The sequence below is a fragment of the Ailuropoda melanoleuca genome, chromosome 1 (genome assembly GCF_002007445.2).
Source record: "Ailuropoda melanoleuca isolate Jingjing chromosome 1, ASM200744v2, whole genome shotgun sequence".
In the NCBI taxonomy this organism is placed as follows: Eukaryota; Metazoa; Chordata; class Mammalia; order Carnivora; family Ursidae; genus Ailuropoda; species Ailuropoda melanoleuca.
Window position 1 is genome coordinate 83,791,046 of NC_048218.1, and position 21,036 is coordinate 83,812,081.

Here is a 21,036-nt window from a genome sequence, read left to right on the forward strand (position 1 = left end):
CAATGATACAAGATAGCAAGGAACCCAATTCAGTTTGCAAACCGAAGCATAGGAGTCAGATTTAACAATTTCTTAGCAAGCAGAGTGAAAAGTATTCGGTGAACCATTTACAAGAGTGAAATTAGCTACAGGAATGCCTAGGATTTACCCAAGTGGTGTGTTTTCCTCCTAACAAATGTACACCCAGATATCCAATATCCTCAACTCATCACACAATGGCATGCGGTCAAGGGCATTTGAATGGAATGCAAGCAGCATGGCTCCATTTCTTAATCTGGTGCAAATGTGACCCTGGATGGGGACATGCCTAGGTGTCTCTGTCCCAGATCAGTCAACATCATGAGCAAATCTGTGATGTCCAGCTTGGCACCAACTGACCACAGGGGAAGGGGGTGCAAATTCTCTGCTTTCTCCTAAACCTAATTAATCCGGCACATGGGCCTATCACCACATTTGCTATTTACTTAATGCTATAACCACTATTTCTAGCTTTCTTTAAAAAACATATTCTGGTGGGAATGTCACATGGGGCAGTCACTTTGGCAAAGAGTTTGGCAGTTCCACAAATGGTTAAACTGAGCAATTCGACTCCTAGGTATATAGCCAAGAAAAATGAAAATATGTGCCCATGCTGAAACTTACATACAAATGTTCACAGCAGCCTTATTTAGAACAGCCAAAAAGCAGAAACAACCCCGATGCCCATTAATGACAAATGGATAAATAAAATGTCTTATGCCCACACAATGAAATGTTATTCAGCAATAAAAGGGAATGAAGTCCTGATACATGTTACAACGTGAATGAATCTTGAACAGGCATGCTAAGTAAAAAAAGGCCAGCCACAAAGAACTATGTATAATGTACGATTCCATTTATATGAAATGTCCAGAATAGGCAAATCCATTGAGACAGAAAGTAGATTAGTGATTGCCAGAGGCTGGAGGGATGACAGGTGGAGGGGTGATGAAAATATTCCACAAGGAGATAGTAGCAATGGATGCCCAACTCCGAATACAACTAAAGCCACTGGGATGGTTTAAAAAAGTTTTTAAACCGAGGTCTGTATCCTAACTCACTAACATCCTGCACAATTAGCTGAACTTCACGAGGAGTGTTTTCCCCTGGGTAGCTGTAGAACTCATTAAGAGACAACGAAGGAAGCTCCCTCAGCTGCCATCCCCCGCCCACCCAACCCATGAGCTATTCCTCTTCCTCCTACACCCAAAATCTATTTGGAACCTTCCTCTTCTCAACTTCAGTCACACTCATCTTGGTCCCGGCCACTAACACAGCTCACCCAGACGGCCATATTGCAGCTTCCTCCTCCACACCTGCCCCCCGCCCTCCTGCACAGCAGCCAGACTGGTCTGCTGGGACTATCAGACCCTCTCCCGCTGCAGCTTAAAACTCTCCAAGGTGTACCAATGGCTGACACTGAGCAAGGCACAGTCAGGAGTAAGGACGAGGTCTCTGCCCTCAAAAAGCGTATGCCCCATCACACACCAGGCATCCATAAATATATTTAAACCTTTTAAAAGAGATAAATGAATCATGGAACTTTACATCAAAAACTTGGGATGTACTGTATGGTGACTAACATAACATAATAAAAAATTATTACTAAAAAAAAAGAGTCCCACTCATCTCTCACCACAGCACTTTTATACCGATTAGCCTTTCCTTTCAGTTATCAAAATGCATCTCCCACTTCCTTCCAGGAATGCCTCTAGAAAACAGGGTTGAGGTCACCACAAAGCCCTTCCTGATCCTCTGGGTTTGGGCTCCCTGAACCCTTCCGTGCTGCCGTAGCACTTCTGGCTACACGTCCTAATCTTTTTAGTCTGGTCTCTTATTACAATCTCCTGGTTGCTTCAACGACTGTCTCAATCCCTTCCCCGTCCTCCTCCGAATCTTCTCCACCGTGCACAATAATGTTGACCAAGATTTGAACACAACATTCTCCCTTTTTGAATATACTTGTTGGTGACACTCAACAACGTTTCCTCAAACTTCGGGACCACTACAAACCCCTGATCTAGTGTGTTCAGAGTATCAGCTGAAATCACTTAGCGGCCCTTCACATGGACCATAGCTGAAGATCGGGATCCATCACCCTGTAATTATGCCATGAATTACCTTTCCCTGGATTTGTTGTCTAGAATGAAGGGAAAAAAACATGGTACTAGTTCTGGCTCCATCCCAGGCCTCACAGGCCTCAAATTCTGTAGTGTTCTGGAACCGACTCCAACTGGCTCACAGAATTATTGTTAAATTTTAAGAAATTCTGCAAGATGGGGCGCCTGGGTGGCACAGCAGTTAAGCGTCTGCCTTCAGCTCAGGGCGTGATCCCGGCGTTGTGGGATCGAGCCCCACATCAGGCTCCTCTGCTATGAGCCTGCTTCTTCCTCTCCCACTCCCCCTGCTTGTGTTCCCTCTCTCGCTGGCTGTCTCTATCTCTGTTGAATAAATAAATAAAATCTTAAAAAAAAAAAAAAAGAAATTCTGCAAGATAATTGTTAAACACAGCCGTTATTGAAAAATTTAATTATAAAAACTTACAATCACATAAAATATATTTTCAAAAAGTAACAAATATTCTTCACTTCCTGTTCTATCTTAGAGTTTTCTGTGTGCTCCTGAGGTTATTTACATTTACCTTATGTGACTGGTGGGAATTCTATATAATGGTGTGCGACCACACACTCGTTTCAACGCTGCTTTCGGAGGCACCATGTTAGCCTGAAATCAGCCATGGTGGGAATATTTACACTACAAAAATCACCAAGCACTACAAAGCAGGCCTCTCCCCCAGGGAGCTGTTTGCTAAATATTTACAAGCACACCAGCGCTTGAGTTCCTGATGTCTAAAATGAGGCATTGGATTTCAGGCTATAATATCCCTACTGAGCTCCAAATGCTATGTCTCTGCGAACTCCACATCACTGAGAGGTGGTTTAACTTTCTGGTAGAATCCACGGAGTTCTTATCTGGAACAGAATTTTTTTCTGAGCTGAGAAGCTCAAAAGATGAAGGAAGAGTCATCTGGTTGCGTGTTTTCAGCTCAATACTTTTTGTTATTTAAAAGCTTAAAAAGAGGGGCGCCTGGGTGGCTCAGTCATTAAGCGTCTGCCTTCAGCTCAGGTCATGATCCCAGGGTCCTGGGATCGAGCCCCGCATCAGGCTTCCTGCACAGTGGGGAGTCTGCTTCTCTCTCTCCCCCTGCTTGGTCTCTCTCTCTCTCTCTCTCTTTCTCTAACACACGCACCTACTTGCTCATTCTGTCTCTCAAATAAATAAATAAAATCTTTCAAAGCTTAAAACAAGAATATCAGGCACCAAAAAATGTAGCAGAAGCATGAAAAGAAAAGATAGGAACTAGCACCTGGTATACAAATAAATCCTATTAGTTACCATCAGATGAACCCAGGCTTCTCCTTCAATATCCCCACCCCAACTTTCAAGTAATTCTCCCTCTCCTTTTTAAGAAAATTTTTACAAATTTCTTGATTCTAAAGACTCTGCATTAAAAATTATAACATACACAGAGGGATTCGGATGTCTATGACCCTTCACTTTAATTTAAATAAAAGTATTCACACTTCGAATTATATTCTGAATATAGAAATAATCACTTAAAGTCTCCTTCATTAACTTTTTCACATAAAGGCTTTTCCTTCATAAGTGAGTGAGAGAAAAATCATTTCTCGTGACATTTATTCACAATGTGCTTCTTTATTTCTTTTCTGACAGCTGACGTTAAGAGTTACATTGAACAAGGACAGGCAGTAAGAACTCTTAGTATCATGGAGATACAAGCTTTAGTATGTAATTTCAGGTAATGGGACGAGGTGAGACCATTTTGCCCACTCATATATTTTATCCTTGGTAACAGCCACATGAGTCAACACAGGGAACTGGAGAAAGGCGAGGTAATTTAATTCTCTATGCACTGCTAAACACTGTGCACTTAGCACTAAAAAGGATATGTCACATATAATAATTAGAGGAAAGAGCTACAGTAGCTAAATACACAACATTTTCATTTCTATGGTCTTATGTTTAGGTAGAAAGTAGGTCACGGGCAAAGGAGGTTAAATGGTAGAAACCTGGTCTCTAATGACATGGGAACCCCAGGCACAAACACCCACCCCCTCCTGGCAGAGGCAAGCGAGCAGGTGGCTGGAGATACAAAGTCACACAATGTCCTGAAGATTCCCGGACCTAAACACCTGGCTTTTGTGCTGGGGGAGTGTGAGGAGGGAAGAAGAGAGCTAGCACGTCTACACTCCATGGACCCTGACCTCCCGGCTCCCAGGGGCCAGACTCTGAGAAGTCAGGGTGTGCATAGACTGGGAAAGAGAAAAAGAAAGGGAAGAGAACAAAGGAGAGAAGGATGGGGTGGGGGAGACAATACAGGAAAGGAGGAAAGAACAGGAAAAATACTTGGGTCCTTGTAGGAGCTCGAGCCTCCTTACAGGATCAAAGTACAACAGAATGTGGCTCCCTCACCCCGCCCTTGCCACCCCCAGCTTCATGTTTTCAGGAAGGTGAATGTTGCTCCACAAAAAACAAGAGAAGGGAAGCGGAAAAAAAAAAATTCACCACATCTAAACATTAAAACCTAGAAAGTAATCTTGGTTTTCATGAGGAACAAAACTTTCAAGGAGTCTCACGTTACCACGGAGCAGACCTGTGATTTGTAAACATTTGGTTATTTTTATAATCGTGTTGCTGTTGTTTCGGCAGAGGAATCCTTACTTTTCCCAAACAAAATCTCACATGGAAAGCTAACATGCAGAAGAGATAAAAATATAGCCATTCCTCTGATCAGAAGACACCCCTCTCCAACAGCCCCTGTACATCTCAGGGGCACCTAAGCAGCAGACTGTGAGTTGTGAGTGGCAAGGAGCCAGCCCACCGTGGGGGAGGGGGCAGCCCACCATGGGGAGGTGGGGGATGCCAGGCCACTTGCGGGAGGCCAGCCCACAGGGGAGAGATCAGCCCAATGTTCATATACTTAGAGGCCCACACAGCAATGGAAATAACACGCAGCAGAGGGTATCCGGCCGAACGCCACTAAACCCTCACCCTGCAAGACCCTTTCACAGAGAAGAAGCAATATGCTCGTGTTCGTGCTCATTCTTCTCTCCTTCTCTCATTCAGCCTGCCTTCCCCGCCCCCCCAGCGCACACACACCGCACACGCACACACACACCTGACACAGAGAGTCACGCGCATCTAGCTAGCAGCCGTGCACACTCACTGACCAGGGCTGGTAACTCCTCAATATTTGGTAGTGCTATTTCATAGTGGTCTGGGAATATAACAAGTTTGGCTTCATCTTCATATTCATAATCGTCGCTATTTAAATCGTCATCAGTATCTAGATCTGAGGAAAAAACAAAAACAAAGAACAAGAAGTGAAGAGAGAACATTCTACACCAAGGCAGCACTCACTGGGAAAGCCAGAAATCCACAGGAATGACAAACCAAGAGCACGACATTTACGGTTCCCTCCTCTGACGACCATCTGTCTGCCCCAAACCAGGAGTAAGAGGCCTATCATCTTTCCCAAGTTATGAATACTTCTTAATAAGTGACAGATGTATAAAGACTGAGTCCTGTCATCAGCTTTACAATTAAAATAGACACATGTGCGAGGTATTCAATTTGTAAAGGCTTTTAAAGGAGTAAACTGTTCGTTATGATCTGTTGGGTACCTGGCTCCTGACTGCATAAGAATGGATTGGAATGTTTTTCACAACATGGTAACCTGGAAGAAAGTACAGGGTTTCAGAATAGAAAAACCAAGGTTCAATTCCACCTCCCAAATTTAATGTAACTTTGAGCAAGTCACAAAGCCTCCAATCCTTAGTTTCCTCATTTGTAGAATGGCGATAATAGCTCTTATCTCACAAAGCTTTTACGAGGAATAGATACGAAATTGTACGCAAGAGATCTGGCACATAAGAGGTAGTCAATAAGTGACAGCTACTATTTAAAAGTAAAATCTCAAGTTCCCACTCTCTGTCTGTCTCTCTCTCCCTGTCCCCCTCTGGGAGTTATTAAGATACTGCAGGGGGTGGGGGAAACCCCACAATATAAGTAGTCCTGCTGTCCTCAGGCTGTGCAGAATTTTCAGTACAAAAATTGAGCTCCTCTAGCCTGCTATGTTCCCAGTCATCACCTGTTTGCCTGGCTAATCTCTGGTGAAGGTTAAGTGAAGGCTCAAGGAAACGTCTTGTCACAATATTTACATGGACATTTCAGCCTTAAATTCACACGGATGCCAGTATCCCAGCTCAGGTTTGTATATTTAGATGTTTGGAACTATGGTGACAAGGAGCTATTGAGCCATCTTCCACTCACATCACACATAAACAGGTACACAAACACGGGTCTGTATACAGAAGAAAGTTATTCTCCTAGACGAAGCAACCACTTGAGGACCAAGGATAGGATCTGTTATTACCTTGTTGTTTGCCTCCAACCAAAAATCTAGTATCTTTTTGTGCACTGCTCTGCTCCCCAATTCTCAAAAGGAGGCAGTTTGAAGTGGAAAATAAGATACAGTGAAAACATGGTCTCGACAATTTAATAAAATATCCCAAATAATAAGAATCAGAAATGCCAAAATAAAGAAATAGCCAACATTACTAGATAGCCTTAAGAGGTTAGTTTGACAAAAAGCAATGTTAAAGATGATTCTAAGAGTTTAAGAGTTAAAGGCGTTACTTGCTAGATAGGATGCTGCCCAATTCATGAATCAAGTAATAAAGGCAATGAGATCTTCAAATGTTTTTTAAAAGTAACACAAGGCATTTTTTAAAGGAAATGATTCAAACAAAGACAGACATTCTGTATGTTATAAAAATTTGAATGCCCCCATATCTATCATTTTAAAAATTAGAACCTAAATGTTCTATGAGAATGGTGTCCAACCCAGAATATTATTTAAATGATCTTTATTTAGACTCTGTAGAAACATGGAAATATTTATGCTACGTCAATGTTAAAAACACAAAATTCATCTTCACCATAAAGACAATTTTGTAAAAGTTATGGTCATAGACAAGAAATAGAAGGAAATCCGAACAAATGAGAACAGTGAATGGATAAGCACTTTTCTAAATTCTTAAATCTTTATTGTATCTTTTATAACAATTTCGTTACAACTCTTTTGTTTTTGTGTACAGATTCGGCTCATATTATATTACTATCTAAGCGTCTCTTGTGCACAGAAAACACACACTTAATACTAAGTCAAGTCTTACCTGGCCAAACACAATGATAAGCTAAGTCTTAAAAAGGTCCTGCTCTGTCATTTACTAACTATGTAACTCTGGGCAAGTTCTTTCCAAGTTCATTTTCCTCAGGGGTAAGCCATGAATGATGTTATCTGCCCCACAAGATTGCTGAGAGGATTAAACAAGATAAGGCTGTGAGGCACCTAGCATAGGATCCAGCAGGTATGAGGGGCTCCACAGAGAGTGGCCACCATCGTCACCATCACCACCTTCTCGACACTCCTGACAGCCAACATAATCAAAATTGCCTTCCCCTCCCTTTGGCTGGTCCCAGGAAGACCACAACACCACGTGGGGAGCCTCCTGTGTGATCGCGCTATTGAGAAAGGAACTTCAAAGGCTTCTAGACTGTAAGCTGTCAGAGCAGGACACGGGTCTCCTTCACCTTGCGTATGCCCAGCCCCTGCACAGTACCCAGCACACACCACACACGCAGCGAACGTCTGCGAAAGGAGACTCCAGGAAGTTACAAACCCTAAAATGCTAAGGAAACAACAAAGCAGGAGCATCAGAACGGTAGTTGGGAGTTGGGAGTTTTTTTAATTGGTAACAGGTATGTGCTTAAAAATAAGCAAAAGTGCTATTGTGCAAAAAAGCAGGGCTTTGTTGGGCTTCTTTACACTTCGTCTACAGTGCTTTTATTTTTAATTCAATGGGATAGAAGGGGACCATGATCTTTCCCAAACACCTTTATCCAAATTAAGGAAAAGTCAGCAGCAGTAACCTACGCTCTGCTTTTAAGGGACAAACCTAAGATTTCTCCTAAAGATGTATGTCCCCACAAAACTAAGTTCCGAAGTTCCCTAGAGTCTTACCACCCCAAAATATCTAGTTGAGGAACCTACAGAGAAATTATACCCTAGGGTATGATCTAGTGCTGTGAAATCTGACCAGCCATTCACCCTCACAAGAAGGTATGGGGGAAACCTCCCTGAACGCAGGCCCTGGTCTGGAACCTACTTCAGAAGGAAGTGGCAAAATGGAGTTTACCAGAACCTTCTGGCCATTATAGATACAGATGAGTCCCCTGAACAGGCCCATTCCTAAAACCTTCCACAAATTCTTTGTTTTCAACCTCTCATCAACTGTAAATGCTAGGGTTAAAACTAAAAAAGTGGAAATTTAAGCTCTCTGAGGTTTAGTGGTGGTTCTTCAATGTCCCAAACTTCAGACACAAAAGAACCTGACTCCTTTAATCCTATTTCTGAAAGTTGGTGGGAAAGAGGGGAACTCAATAAAAATGTGAATATTTAACACTGTTTTAATGACATACCAAAGGTCTGCACTAAATGCCTTAGCAGCTATTTACACATCTAGACACATTTGTAGCTTGACTGTAAAAAATATGTAAGATTAGGCCAGAACCACATCATGAGTCCTGGGGTATTTCTTTGAAGATCCTGGACTCCCTTATATTCCCCCTTTTCATCTCATAAAACAGTAAGTTTTATATTAGCTGAGTCCAAACATTCACAATCTCCCCTATTGTTGTAAATTATCTTTTAAAAGACAACCTAACAGTGTCCCTCTCTAGCTTAAAAACATTGACGCAGAGCTACCCACTTTCTCAGTGCACAGCAGCCCTAAGCCAAAAGAAATGCCCAATAGCTCTGTTTATTTAGTAGTTGGGCCCAAACAACTTAATAAGTATTTATGTCCTAATGACTTAGTAACCATTTGAAAAAAAATAGACATAAGTGAAAAGGCAGAAATGTTTTATTTCACTCTTAAATAATCACAATCCCTTGCTAACAGGATGTGTGCCCCTGTTGGGCACTGCACAGCTTCTCTCTGAATCAAATGGAACACAGCCTCCCTCATTTCCTGTTCCACATGTATCTTCACATGGTACTTGCCTTTTACCATAGAAACCACCAAAAAACCAGCTTCACAAACAGGTAAAGTCCCTGAAAGGAATTTAGGATACCCCAGTAGTAAAACGACACCATGCTAATAGTTCATGCAATGCTCAAGCATCACTGCTGTTCCCTTGAAGTGTTAAAATATCCCGTGGTGCACCTGTGAGTTCACTGTAGCACCCTCGGGTGCCTCAGACCACAGTTTGGAAACTAAGTGTTAATGGTCCCCAACTGCCTACAGGAAAAAAGTCTAAAAGCATGGTATATATCTATACTATTACTGGAAGAATATATAAGATATATAAGAATGTGCAAATAGAAAATACTCCTTGTCCCTGGGGAGAGTAACCAAGCAAGCTAGGAAACAGAGAAGCAAGAAAGACTTACTTTTCATTGTAGAGCCCCTTACAACTTTTCAGTTTTAAGCTTTGTCCAAAAAATACTGTTCTAAAAATGTTTTTTAAATCCTTAATATAAAAAGTATAAAATTTAAGTGATTTAAAAATGAATAATTGTCACTTGATTTAAACAGGCGCACACACACACACACCCCAGCAAAAGCTAGAGTTGAGGGAAGGATCCTTAACTGTGACTTCACCTGAATAAACGTCAAGGTAATCAGGAAGAGTGACTTGAATATTGAGGGGCAAGATGATGCCCCAGAGACTTGGGTAAGCCATCCAGCACCAGCTAACGGCCTCAGTTTCCCTTATAGAATCAATATTGAAGGTCATAACTGAATGACTCAATGGGTTCAGTGTCACTGTTGAGCCAGTGAAAAAGGAATTGGTCACAAGTCATGAAGTGACTGGGGAAAAAGAAGCTTCTATCCAAGAGAAAGCATCAATCAGCTACATCTATTTTGTGAGGGGAAGACGGGCATCATGATGACATTTCAATACCAATGAAAAAATGCTCTCTAGTCAAAGAAACAAAGAGACTGCAAGAGAGTTCTGAGTTCTCCTCCTCTCCAAGAAGAGACAACCCCAACGTCCCTTTTAGGGAAGGAGTATGTGGCAGAGACTGCTTGCTGCCTCCAAGTAGCCACTCTCCCCTTTTTCCTCAAACAGACTTTACTCAATGAAACCAGATAATAAACTTAATGTACTTTCCAGTCTCCTGTAGAGCACATGGTACGGCCCCGTGACCAAGTCCTGACCAGACAGGTGTAAACTGAAGTGTTGCTTAGGGATCTGTGAGAAGACTGACAAAAGTAAGCTGATGACTCCACAGGGAGACTAGATATTTTCTTGTCATTCCCCCCTTCCTCTTTGCTCTTTCTGGGATCGGGATGTAATGGCAGGAGTTCCAGAAGCCATTTTGGACCAGGTAGCGACCTTGAGGTTAGAATCACAGGGCAGGATGGAGGGGGAAGTAGAGATGGGGGAAGAGTCCAGATCCTGATGAACATGAGGCCAGCACATCAGCCTGGACATGCTGCTTCCCGATATCCCCTACATGAGAGAGAAATAAACATCCACCGTATTTCAAGTCACCAATATTTTAAGTTTTCTGTTACATAAGGCAGATCTAAGCCTAATATGGTCCTTCACTTGAATGCACAGGCCACATCAGCTTGAAAACAGCTGTGATCAGTGTAACAAGAGAAAAGTCCTAGGGCACATGAAGCATCATATCAAGGGAACTGTAAATCTGGGCTTGCAAAGCAAATTCTTACTGGGATGAAGCAGCCAACAGATATTTGTGACATATCTGGGTAGTAAACAATAGAGAGAAGCAGGGCCTGAGGCAAGCCCCAAAGTGCCAATGGCGTTTACATTTAAATTTTTTTTTTAACTGGTGGAGTCTAAATAGAATATATTTGCTGAACTGTGATTTGCAGGTATGTTCTGTGGTTTTCTAAGGTAAGGAATGTTGAGTGAACACAGACAGCAGCCTGTAGAAATAGACTGGCTGAAATGGAACGGTAGCTTAGCATTCCCAAGAAGCAATGGAAGAGGTCCACACAGTACGAAGCACAAAAACTCAGTGTTTACTTTTGGATTAATTCTTAAAATAGTTACTTTATCATATTCTATACCACCAAAATGATCACTAGAGAAATCAAACTGCAAGGTCTTTCAAGCAAAAGACACAAAGGTTAAAGGACAGGAGGTCAGCTGACTTCTCCATTCAGCCAAAGAAAATAATGAAAAATAACACCAGTAATTCAAAATGTTTAATTATTTCCACCTCCAAAAATGCCACGTTGATGCCATTTAACTCAGAAGTCACATCATCTTTATTAGTAGAAGGGAGCCCAAGGCTAATAACCAAAGCATCAGAATGCACCCAGTCATTTCAGCATTGAGGCCCATTCTGAGCTGGTTTGGGTTTGGCTGGTTGATTTGGATTGTGGTTCAAAGACCACAGAGAGGTGGGAAAGATTGGCCAGCGCAGAAAAACCAACTACAGATAAGCTTCATAAAGAAAAACACGACTGAAAATCAGGACAGAAGGCAGCAAGCACGAGTCCAGTGTAGAATAATGGAGCATCAAAGCAGAAGGACACTCAGCTCCATGACTGTATCCAATGGCTTTACTTTTGAAATAATTAATGTGTCTTTTCCTTACAACAGTAACACACGTTTGTTATAGAAAAAATTTAAACACCAGATAAACAAAAAGAAGAAAATAAAAATCACCTCAATCCCACCACTAAGAAAGTGCTACTATATTAACAATCTGGAATATATTTTCCAGACTCTTCTGGACTCTCAGTTATATATCCATACGTGTATGTATATACCCACACATGTATACACACACACATACTTGTACACACATAGATTTTTTTTCCAAAATGAAATCATAACATGCAAATGATTTTGAAATTTCTTTTAAACAATAATCCTAGGCACTTAAGGATATAAACTTGCTTGGTCAAAAATTATCAAGTCACTTTTTCTCCTGGCAAAACCATGTCAGAAGTTTGATGTGAAAAATGAGCATGATGACATAAACTGGTGCTTATTTGCATGAACAAAACTGGCTCTTCGGAATGAGGGAGAAGAAAATCACTGCTAGGCACACACCACAGTAATCATTGCTGCAAGCAAGATCCCCCGACGGATGGCACAATTAGTGTGCAAAACTTTGAGGAGACACAAGATATTAACATAGTCTCAAAGTATTACTCCCAAAGTATTTATTAATTACATTGTATCTTCACAGTGGAGAAACCGAGCCAACACCACCTCAACAAGGGATCAAGGTTACAGCACCAATATGAAGACATCTCAGCATCACATGCCCCCCAGTATCATGCACTGAGGCGGGCACATCACCTCTGTGGTGTTCTTGCCAAAAACTCATTACCTCAGACTTTGGAAGAAACATCACACGAACCCGAATGGAGGAACATTCTACAGAATAACTACCCAGTACTCTTAAAAAGAGTCACAATTATTAAAAAAAAAAAAAAAAATACTGAGGAACTATCAAAGATTAGACAGGATTAAAAAAAAAAACATGACAGGGGCGCCTGGGTGGCACAGCGGTTAAGCGTCTGCCTTCGGCTCAGGGCGTGATCCCGGCGTTATGGGATCGAAGCCCCACATCAGGCTCTTCTGCTGGGAGCCTGCTTCTTCCTCTCCCACTCCCCCTGCTTGTGTTCCCTCTCTCGCTGGCTGTCTCTCTGTCAAATAAATAAATAAAATCTTTAAAAAAATAAAAAATAAAAAAATAAAAAAAAACATGACAACTAAATACAACATGGGATCCTAAAAAAAAGGACATTAGTGGGAAAAAATTGTGAAATCTGAATAAAGTTTGTAGTTGGGCTAATACTAAAAAAAGAAAAAAAATTTTTAAATATCTCTACTTTCAAGGCAGTGAAAAAAGAGAGCAGAAGCAGAATCATAATTACTCTCCAGTCACTGTAAGTATAATTGCTTCAGAACACTAAACCCAACTCAAAGAGTGCTAGAAGCATCCTTCTCCCCTAGGTAAACACCAAGCGGAGGCAGATCATCACAAGGTAAATGGGCTCCTCTTACCATTAAATTGTAAAGCAATAAATAACCTATTATTCCAAATCAAACAAGCACGTGCACATACACACACACAGAAAATCTGGGCACATTATTGATAACTATTTACGTTACCTAAAAAAATCTTGGAATTCCTCCTTTTCGGTAAAGCTCCACCAGATGCCCCTCTTACCTTCTGAAAAGAAAACAAGAGATTGTTAAAATGCAGCCTAGAGAATAGACAACGGGGACGGGTGGGGAGAGTACATCTCATAGGTTCTCGGATTTTACAAAAGGCCAAGAGGAAATTCTCAACCTGGACTAGAGACTCCAGGATAAACCAGAACTTGACCAGGTCAATGGAGGTAGATGAAGGGTAATACAGTTGTGCTACCTGATTATTTTCACCAAGTTATCAAGACAGCACTTCTGGAAAGGGAAGTGGAACCGGGATCCAGGTGAACCAGACATTCCAACTTTGAGTCGGCACATGCTCCCTAGAGGCTGGAGTCCATGCCCAATGCTGGCACTACTCTGGCGAGATGACGGTGGCTCCCAGAGGGAAAGCCCTTACTCTCTTATTCCCCTGCTACCCACTGGGTCCCTGTGCTTGGTCCTGGGCATGCACAACAATCACCGTAGAGAGAGCTAATAAATACTGACAAGCAGTCACTGATGCTCTGGTCATATGAAATCTCGGTCTAACCTCCCTGAACATTTCTGGAACACCAACTAATGGCTAGTTGCCATCGAGGCTTCGTGTATTTTCTATCTCCGGTGGAAGTCCCTGGTAGCGGTGAAATAAACACCCATCAAGTGGTTATGCAAAAGAAATCATTCGTTACCCTTCGGACACACACAAAATTTTACTCTCAAATAGGATTATAAAAATTTTTGTTTTGGGCGCCTGGGTGGCTCAGTCAGTTAAGCGTCTGCCTTCATGTCAGGTCAGGATCCCAGGGTCCTGGGAGTGAGTCCCACATTGGGCTCCTTGGTCATCTGAGCGTCTGCTTCTTCCTGTCCCTCCACGCCCTCCCCACCCCCTCGTGCTCTCTCTCTCTCTCAAATAAATAAAATCTTTAAAAAAAATTTTTTTTGTTTCAAACGACCAAACTCTTGTTTCCACACTGTTTGTCCTCTCAGTTATTCAAAAATGCACATTTCCAGCACACCAGGGTGTGAGGGTCAAAGCCCGGCATCTTTCCAAGTGGCCACGTGTTATGGCAGCGTCAAGGCCTTGCTGCTGCTTTAGTTCATTCCCTTATCAGTCTTAAGTCTCCTTTGCCACATTTTATTACTTGGCATTGAAGGCTGACTCACGTTTGCGATTCTCACATTAAGTTTTTACAGCTTCTACTATAAGTTTATAGTTCGCATCTTAGGCATGTGAAAATGATTGAACACTTTAGCTCAAAAACCTGTCTCTCCAGGGGCGCCTGGGTAGCGCAGTCGTTAAGTGTCTGCCTTCGGCTCAGGGCATGATCCCGGCGTTCTGGGATCGAGTCCCACATCGGGCTCCTCCGCTGGGAGCCTGCTTCTTCCTCTCCCACTCCCCCTGCTGTGTTCCCTCTCTCACTGGCTGTCTCTCTGTCACATAAATAAATAAAATCTTAAAAAAAAAAAAAAAAAACCTGTCTCTCCAAATACCGATACCAAATTCATGTCCCCTCTCTTGGAATCCCTCTCCTCCAAGGTCCGCGAGCTGCTGTTCCTCTCCCCACCACGTCTGCCTCAAAAAAGGGATGAAATAAAACCTGTACCAAAGGACATTTGACAGTCCTGGAGATCACTGGAAACCTCTCTGCTGAAGTTTAGGGCATGCTTTTAATTGTTCCGACCTCACCGTCTCCTCCATTCCTGCACGATGGTGGAGGGAGAAAGAAGGAGAAGGGCTGCATGAAGACTGGCTAGAATTTGAGGCTCTCCCTAATTCTGCCATTCACACCTTAGACTTGGATTAGATCCACTTCCTTTCAGGAAAAACAAAAACAAAAAAACCCACTGGGTCTTCCTTCCAAAGACCATCGCCTCTGTGCCTGCCTCAGTCTCCACTAGAAATCAATGGGGCTTGAGAAATGGGAACTCCTAAGTCGGCAACCATGACTATGCCCATGGGTCAGGCTCTCTGGTGGCACTGAGGCTGCAAAGTGAATGAAGACATGGTCCATCCCTTGAGGAGCCCACCAGCAAAGTAGGGGAGCATATTTGCAAACAAATAGCACAACTGATTCTGGTGAGTATTAAGAGCTATGTGAACAAGGTAGGATCATAAGGAGGAAATGACAGTCCTGGAGGTGGAGATTGTGGGCAGGTAAGAAGAGCAGCAGGTCTGGCATTTAGCAACTGCTCAGCAAATTTTGTTCAATGGATGGATGAATGGATGGATAAATCGATGGAAGATGGGTGGACAGACAGATGAATGGATTGATGGATTGATGGATGAATGAATGAATGGTTGGATGATTAATGGATGAATGGACAGGTAGACATATGGATGGATAAATGGATGGATGCATGGATGGATGATGGATGGATGATGGATAGACAGATGGATATGTTGACCACAGCGAATGCAACAGGTATGAGAGGAATGAGGCATCCCAGAGAGAAAAAACAAACAGCATGTACAAAAGTATGAAATCATTGTGTATTTCAGGAAGAAGTAGTTTGATAGAGCACAGAGCTGGTGGAGTAAAAGTAGAGTCAGAAAGGCTAGAAGGGCCAGACTATGGAAAGCCTTGCAATCACATGGAAAAAAATCTGGACTTCATCCTGCAACAAAAGGAGATTCCAGAGATTTAAGCTTCAGAGTCCCACAGATGCACAGATACATGCATTTGAAAAGCTCACTCTGGGTGCAGTATGCACACTAGGTGGGATGGAAGGCAGCAATTCTGAAGGAAAGATTAGCCAGGAAGCTAAAGCATTAGTCCTTTTAAGGGATAATGAACCCTCAGAAAAAAACAGCAGGATGGAGAGGACAGGATGGACTGAAGTCCGTGGCTTCTGGACTGAAGAGCCATTTAGGAGGTCCAAATAACTAGACTTGGGTCACCAACCAGCCATAGAATGAAAGAAGAATCCAAAAGATTTCTACATCTCCAGAATTCAAGACGAAGGACAACTCTGAGAAAGGGGATTATTCATTGAGTCTGGGCACACTGAGCTTGAAGTACCTATGAGGTGTTCAAATAGGTAAAGCCACGTCAGAGTCAGACGATCAGATCTTTGGCTCTGGAGAGACACTGATTAGGAAGTCATCGGTTCAGAGACAGTGGTTAAACAAGAATATAGACAACGCTGATGAGGAAGAGCAGCTTTCGCAGAAAGATGGTGAAAGGCACCCTGGGAAGTATGGATATTTAAGGAGTAAATGAATGAAGAGATAGCTAGTGAGACAAAGTCAGAAAAGGTGGCCTGAAAAACAGGAGGAAGCCAGGAAAGAATGGTGCCAAAGAAAGCAGGACAGGAGCAGTTCCAAGAGGCAAACAAGTTCAAATACTCAAAAAGTCAAGTAAAATCAGGGCTGAAACGTATCCACCAAGCATGACAACTCAGCAGTCACTGCAGCCCTGCAGTCTGAGTGGGTCAGCAGGAAGATCAACCCAACGGCAGCGCTGAACTTCCGGCGAGGTATACGAGAGATGATGAGAACAGGAAAGCTTTTAAAGACACTTTAATTGAGGGATGGGATGACCAAAAGAGGACACAAATTACAGGGACAGTTTTGTGATGTGTTCTTTTTTAAGGTGGGAAGGAAAAGCCAGAAGAGGGAGATGTTGAAGAAAAGGGAGTCAAAGAAGAAGCAGGTTTCCGAGGAAGAAACAGAGCTGTGAGGACAGAGAGAATATAGCTTTCTGCTGGGATGCGGCAACCAGAGGCAATGAGCTCCCAGGAGGCAAGACGGGAGTTCAGGCAGTTCTTGTCCAGGGTCCCTGTTTCAGGGAAGGACAAGTCAAATCGTTTTCTGAGGATGATGAGGGACACTCTGGTAATGCCCTGAGGACTGATCCAGAGTCTGGAGTGGGAGAAGCTGCAGGCCAGGTTTGCTGGGCAGTGAGTGGGTCCAGCAGAAGGGGGAGGCCAGGAGTCTGACATGGCCCCAGACCACGGTAGTGTCAGATTGCTCGCAGTGTGCGCCTGGAAGCCAGGATGATGCTGACGGCATACCTGGCCTTGGCTCCAAGGAGGCAAGACAAGGGTATAAGCGTCCCTTGAGGGCACCAGTGATAAGAGAACATTTCAAGTCCTGAGAAGCAGTCTCAACAAACAGGGGAAGTGGCCACCTGGACAAGTCACGGCCCTACAAACTGCAAGGAGGGAAAACCACAGAGTGAAATCAGAATAAATGAGAGCTACACTGAGAGAGGGTTGTGGTCAGAGAGTGAAATATTTAACCGAAAAATTCAGAGGCAGAGCTAACCACACCAGATTATCAGCATTCTGCGATTCTACCACAACCTCTGGGAGCACATTATCTCAAGCCTCGGGGCCTCGGTTTCATTTCCCTCCCCCCTGGTTTCCTAACACTTCATCATTTTACACCAAGACATATGTCCGGGACAAAGCGTACCTCATCAGAATTGCTAGGTCCCACATAACAGGAGCAGTGAATGTAAACATGTACTATCAGGCCAACATTTGATTATTTTAAAGCTAATCATTGAGTTGATGGCTTATCTGACCTCCTGGCCTTTCTTCCTCCTCTTCCTCCTACTCTGCCCACTGTCCAATTTGGGGATCTCTCCTTTGTCTGGAACTCAAACAGAGAACATATTAGGTAGGCTAGGGCGAACGATCAGATGAACTTCAAATCAGCGTTGACTATTTAGAAGTCCCAACACAGTCTACAAACTATTAGGACTGAAGTGAAAGCTGAACAGTATTGCTAAGTATAAAAATCAATATTTGAAAATTAATCATATCCCCAAACATCAATAACCAATTAAAATACATGAAGTAAAAATTAGCAGTAACAACAGTTACAAAAATTATAGAGTACCTTAAAAATCTCACAAAATACAAACTCTTAAACTGAAAATTACAAAATAGTACTGAAGGAGACAAAGAGAACTGGATAAACAGAGAGAGATGACATTTTGAATACTCATTCAATAAATATTTATGAAGCACCTACTATGTGCTGGGACTGTTAAGTGCTGAAGACACAGAATTGAACAAAACAGACAAAAGTCCCTGCCTTCGTGGAGCTTATCCGATGCTGTGGATTATAGATTAATCTCCAAATTCACTATGATCATGCTCGAAATCTCAACAGGTTTTTTAAGCTAGATGAACTGATTCTAAAATCTACATAGAAAAATAAACGTCCAAATCCAGGGAAGTTCTGGAAAAAGTGCTTGCACTACCAGATATCAAGGCTTGCTGCACCAGTGCAGAGACAGAAAAATAAGATCAACAAAAAAGAACCGAGAGCCCCCAAACAGACCCAAGGACAAATGGCCAGTTTTGGTACTATAAATCATTGAGAAAGACTGCACTACTCCAGTAATAGCAGGACAACTGGTTATCAGTAAGGAAAATAAAAAACAGATTCCCATACTTCATACAAATACAACAATAAACTATAGACAGATTAAAGTCCAAAAATGTCAAAACACACATACGCTCATACAAACATGCATGCACTTCAAAAACAAAAGTTTTGAAAGAAATATCGTTATGACCTTGAGTTGGGCAACAATTTCTTAGATAAGATACAAAAGGCACAATTCGTAAAAGAAAGGTTTAATAAAACTAGCATCGAATTCAAAACTTCTGTACACAATAATTCATAAATGAAGCAAAAAGTCAAGCCACAGACCATAAGAAAAAAGGAAAATCAGAGACGAGAAAACCAGGACGGCCAACAGGCATATATAAAGATGTTCGATCCTTGCAGAAGGAAATGCCAATTATTTAGATGCTGCTTTGCGGCCTTAGGTTGACAAAAATCAAAGATCTGACCAAGTGTTGGTGAGGGTGTGGGAAAATAGAAATTGATAATCATAGCAGATAGTGTAAGTCAGTGCAACCCCACTGGGGAAGGATTTGGTAATACCTTGTCAAAATGGAGATAAGCACCCCCACACTCCTGCATTACCACTTCCAGATATTTAACGGTTGCATCATTTGTAGAAGCAAAAAAAAAAAAAAAAAGGAAACAATCTAAATGTTCATCTGTAGGACAGCAGGATAATAAATGACAAGGTATTCATAAGAAGGAATAGCAAACAAATCATAAAATGAATTAAGTACATTCAGATGGATTGCAACACAGACAGATTTCAAGAACAATGTGAAAAGGGAAAGCTCTACACAGAATTATAGGTAACAGTATGACAGTATTTATCTACAACTTAAAAACACACAAAGTCCTTCTACATATTGTTCATGACTATCTGTACATAAATAAAATATAATGACGTACATAGGAATAAGAACAAATTCGCAGCCATGGTTACTACTGGGGAGGAAAACAAAAGGGACTTGAGCTTTCAGGAAAGCTCTTTCTCTTGCTTAAAAAAAAAAAGTCTGAAGCAAAAATATCCAAATATTTTTTTCATTTCTGATTTGGGGATTTCTGACATTATTTTGTGTACTTATCTGTATTTTTAACTTAATTTTTTTTTCCCTTCAGTTGACTCATGTCTTGTTAACACTAATGAGAAACTCAGAGGAAGAAAAAAATTAAACTGGGTAAGGTAGGGTTTGGGGAAACCTATGAATTTCTGCCAACGGCCACATTTTTGTTTCCCATCATCAAAGGGCATCAGAAGTCACGTGGGCAGAGTAAACCCTCCAGGTAGTAACGCACAGCTTGACAATGTTACAGGAAAGATATCAAGGCCAGTTCTCCCAGCGCGTGTCTCACCTCTCGCACGTGTCTTTTCAGGTGCATGTATACACTCTGTCCAGTTTTTCGAAAATGTCTTTCAACATGTTCCCTTCCAAAGGCCAAAAATGTATTCATGCATACATAGAGTCCACCTTCAGAATTCTAGGAGAAAGAGACAGGTGACAAAATTAGCCATGGATACCTCACCAAGTCATTTAGATACAAAAAGGGGAAGGGAAGGAGGGCGAAAGATGAAGACAAGACCCGGCAAAAGGCCACCTGGTCGCCGTAGTCACCTGCGATTGAAACTCTGGGGTCCATGGCCACCCACAGCAGCAGCTTCCGCCCCACCCCCAGGTTCCAGGTGCCCCCAGACAGCTGCGCACAATTTCCCAGTTGGATGGGAGACTCAGAGGCCTGAGAAAGAAACATGCTTGTCTGAGTCTCCAAACTGGGGTAAAGGACAATAAGGGAAAGATAGAAGCCTGGCAAGTGATCCAACTACCACCACTGCAATGGTTTATCAATCCCTCACTGATGGGTGCAAGTCTCCAGGAACATAAAGTTGTATATACTCTTTTAGTAGGACGGGGTTATTCCATTCAAAGATAATCTTCCCTTCCTTCGGGGTCACATGATATTTGATGGTGCCCATGAATAAGTTGTGACAATTCAATAAATAAATAATAACTTAATGAGTAAATAATAAAGGATGGAGTCCTATCATAATCATAGCTTTTTTTAAAGTTTTTTTTTTAAGATTTTTTTTTAATTTTTTTTTTAAAGATTTTATTTATTCATTTGACAGAGAGAGAGAGACAGCCAGGGAGAGAGGGAACACAGGCAGGGGGAGTGGGAGAGGAAGAAGCAGGCTCCCAGCGGAGGAGCCCAATGTGGGGCTTGATCCCAGGACTCCAGGATCATGCCCTGAGTCGAAGGCAGACGCTTAATGACTGAGCCACGCAGGCATCCCCATAGCTACATATTTTTGCATGTCTGATATGTGCCCCAGGTACTTCTCATATATTATTTCTAATCCTGATAATACTGCAAGCTGC

The 21,036-nt window shown here is 42.2% G+C and overlaps 1 protein-coding gene across 1 annotated transcript in view; it reads right to left on the bottom strand.

The window, feature by feature from the left end:
- Positions 1-21,036, bottom strand: part of USP13 (ubiquitin specific peptidase 13) — a 109,393-nt gene that overhangs the window by 65,063 nt on the left and 23,294 nt on the right. Inside the window, exons 2-4 of the mRNA XM_002912458.4 lie at positions 20,015-20,140; positions 13,276-13,336; positions 5,271-5,392 (exon numbers count right to left, since the gene is read on the bottom strand). Of these exons, the coding sequence (XP_002912504.4) occupies positions 5,271-5,392; positions 13,276-13,336; positions 20,015-20,140 (309 nt within the window). The remainder of the gene's footprint in view (positions 1-5,270; positions 5,393-13,275; positions 13,337-20,014; positions 20,141-21,036) is intronic.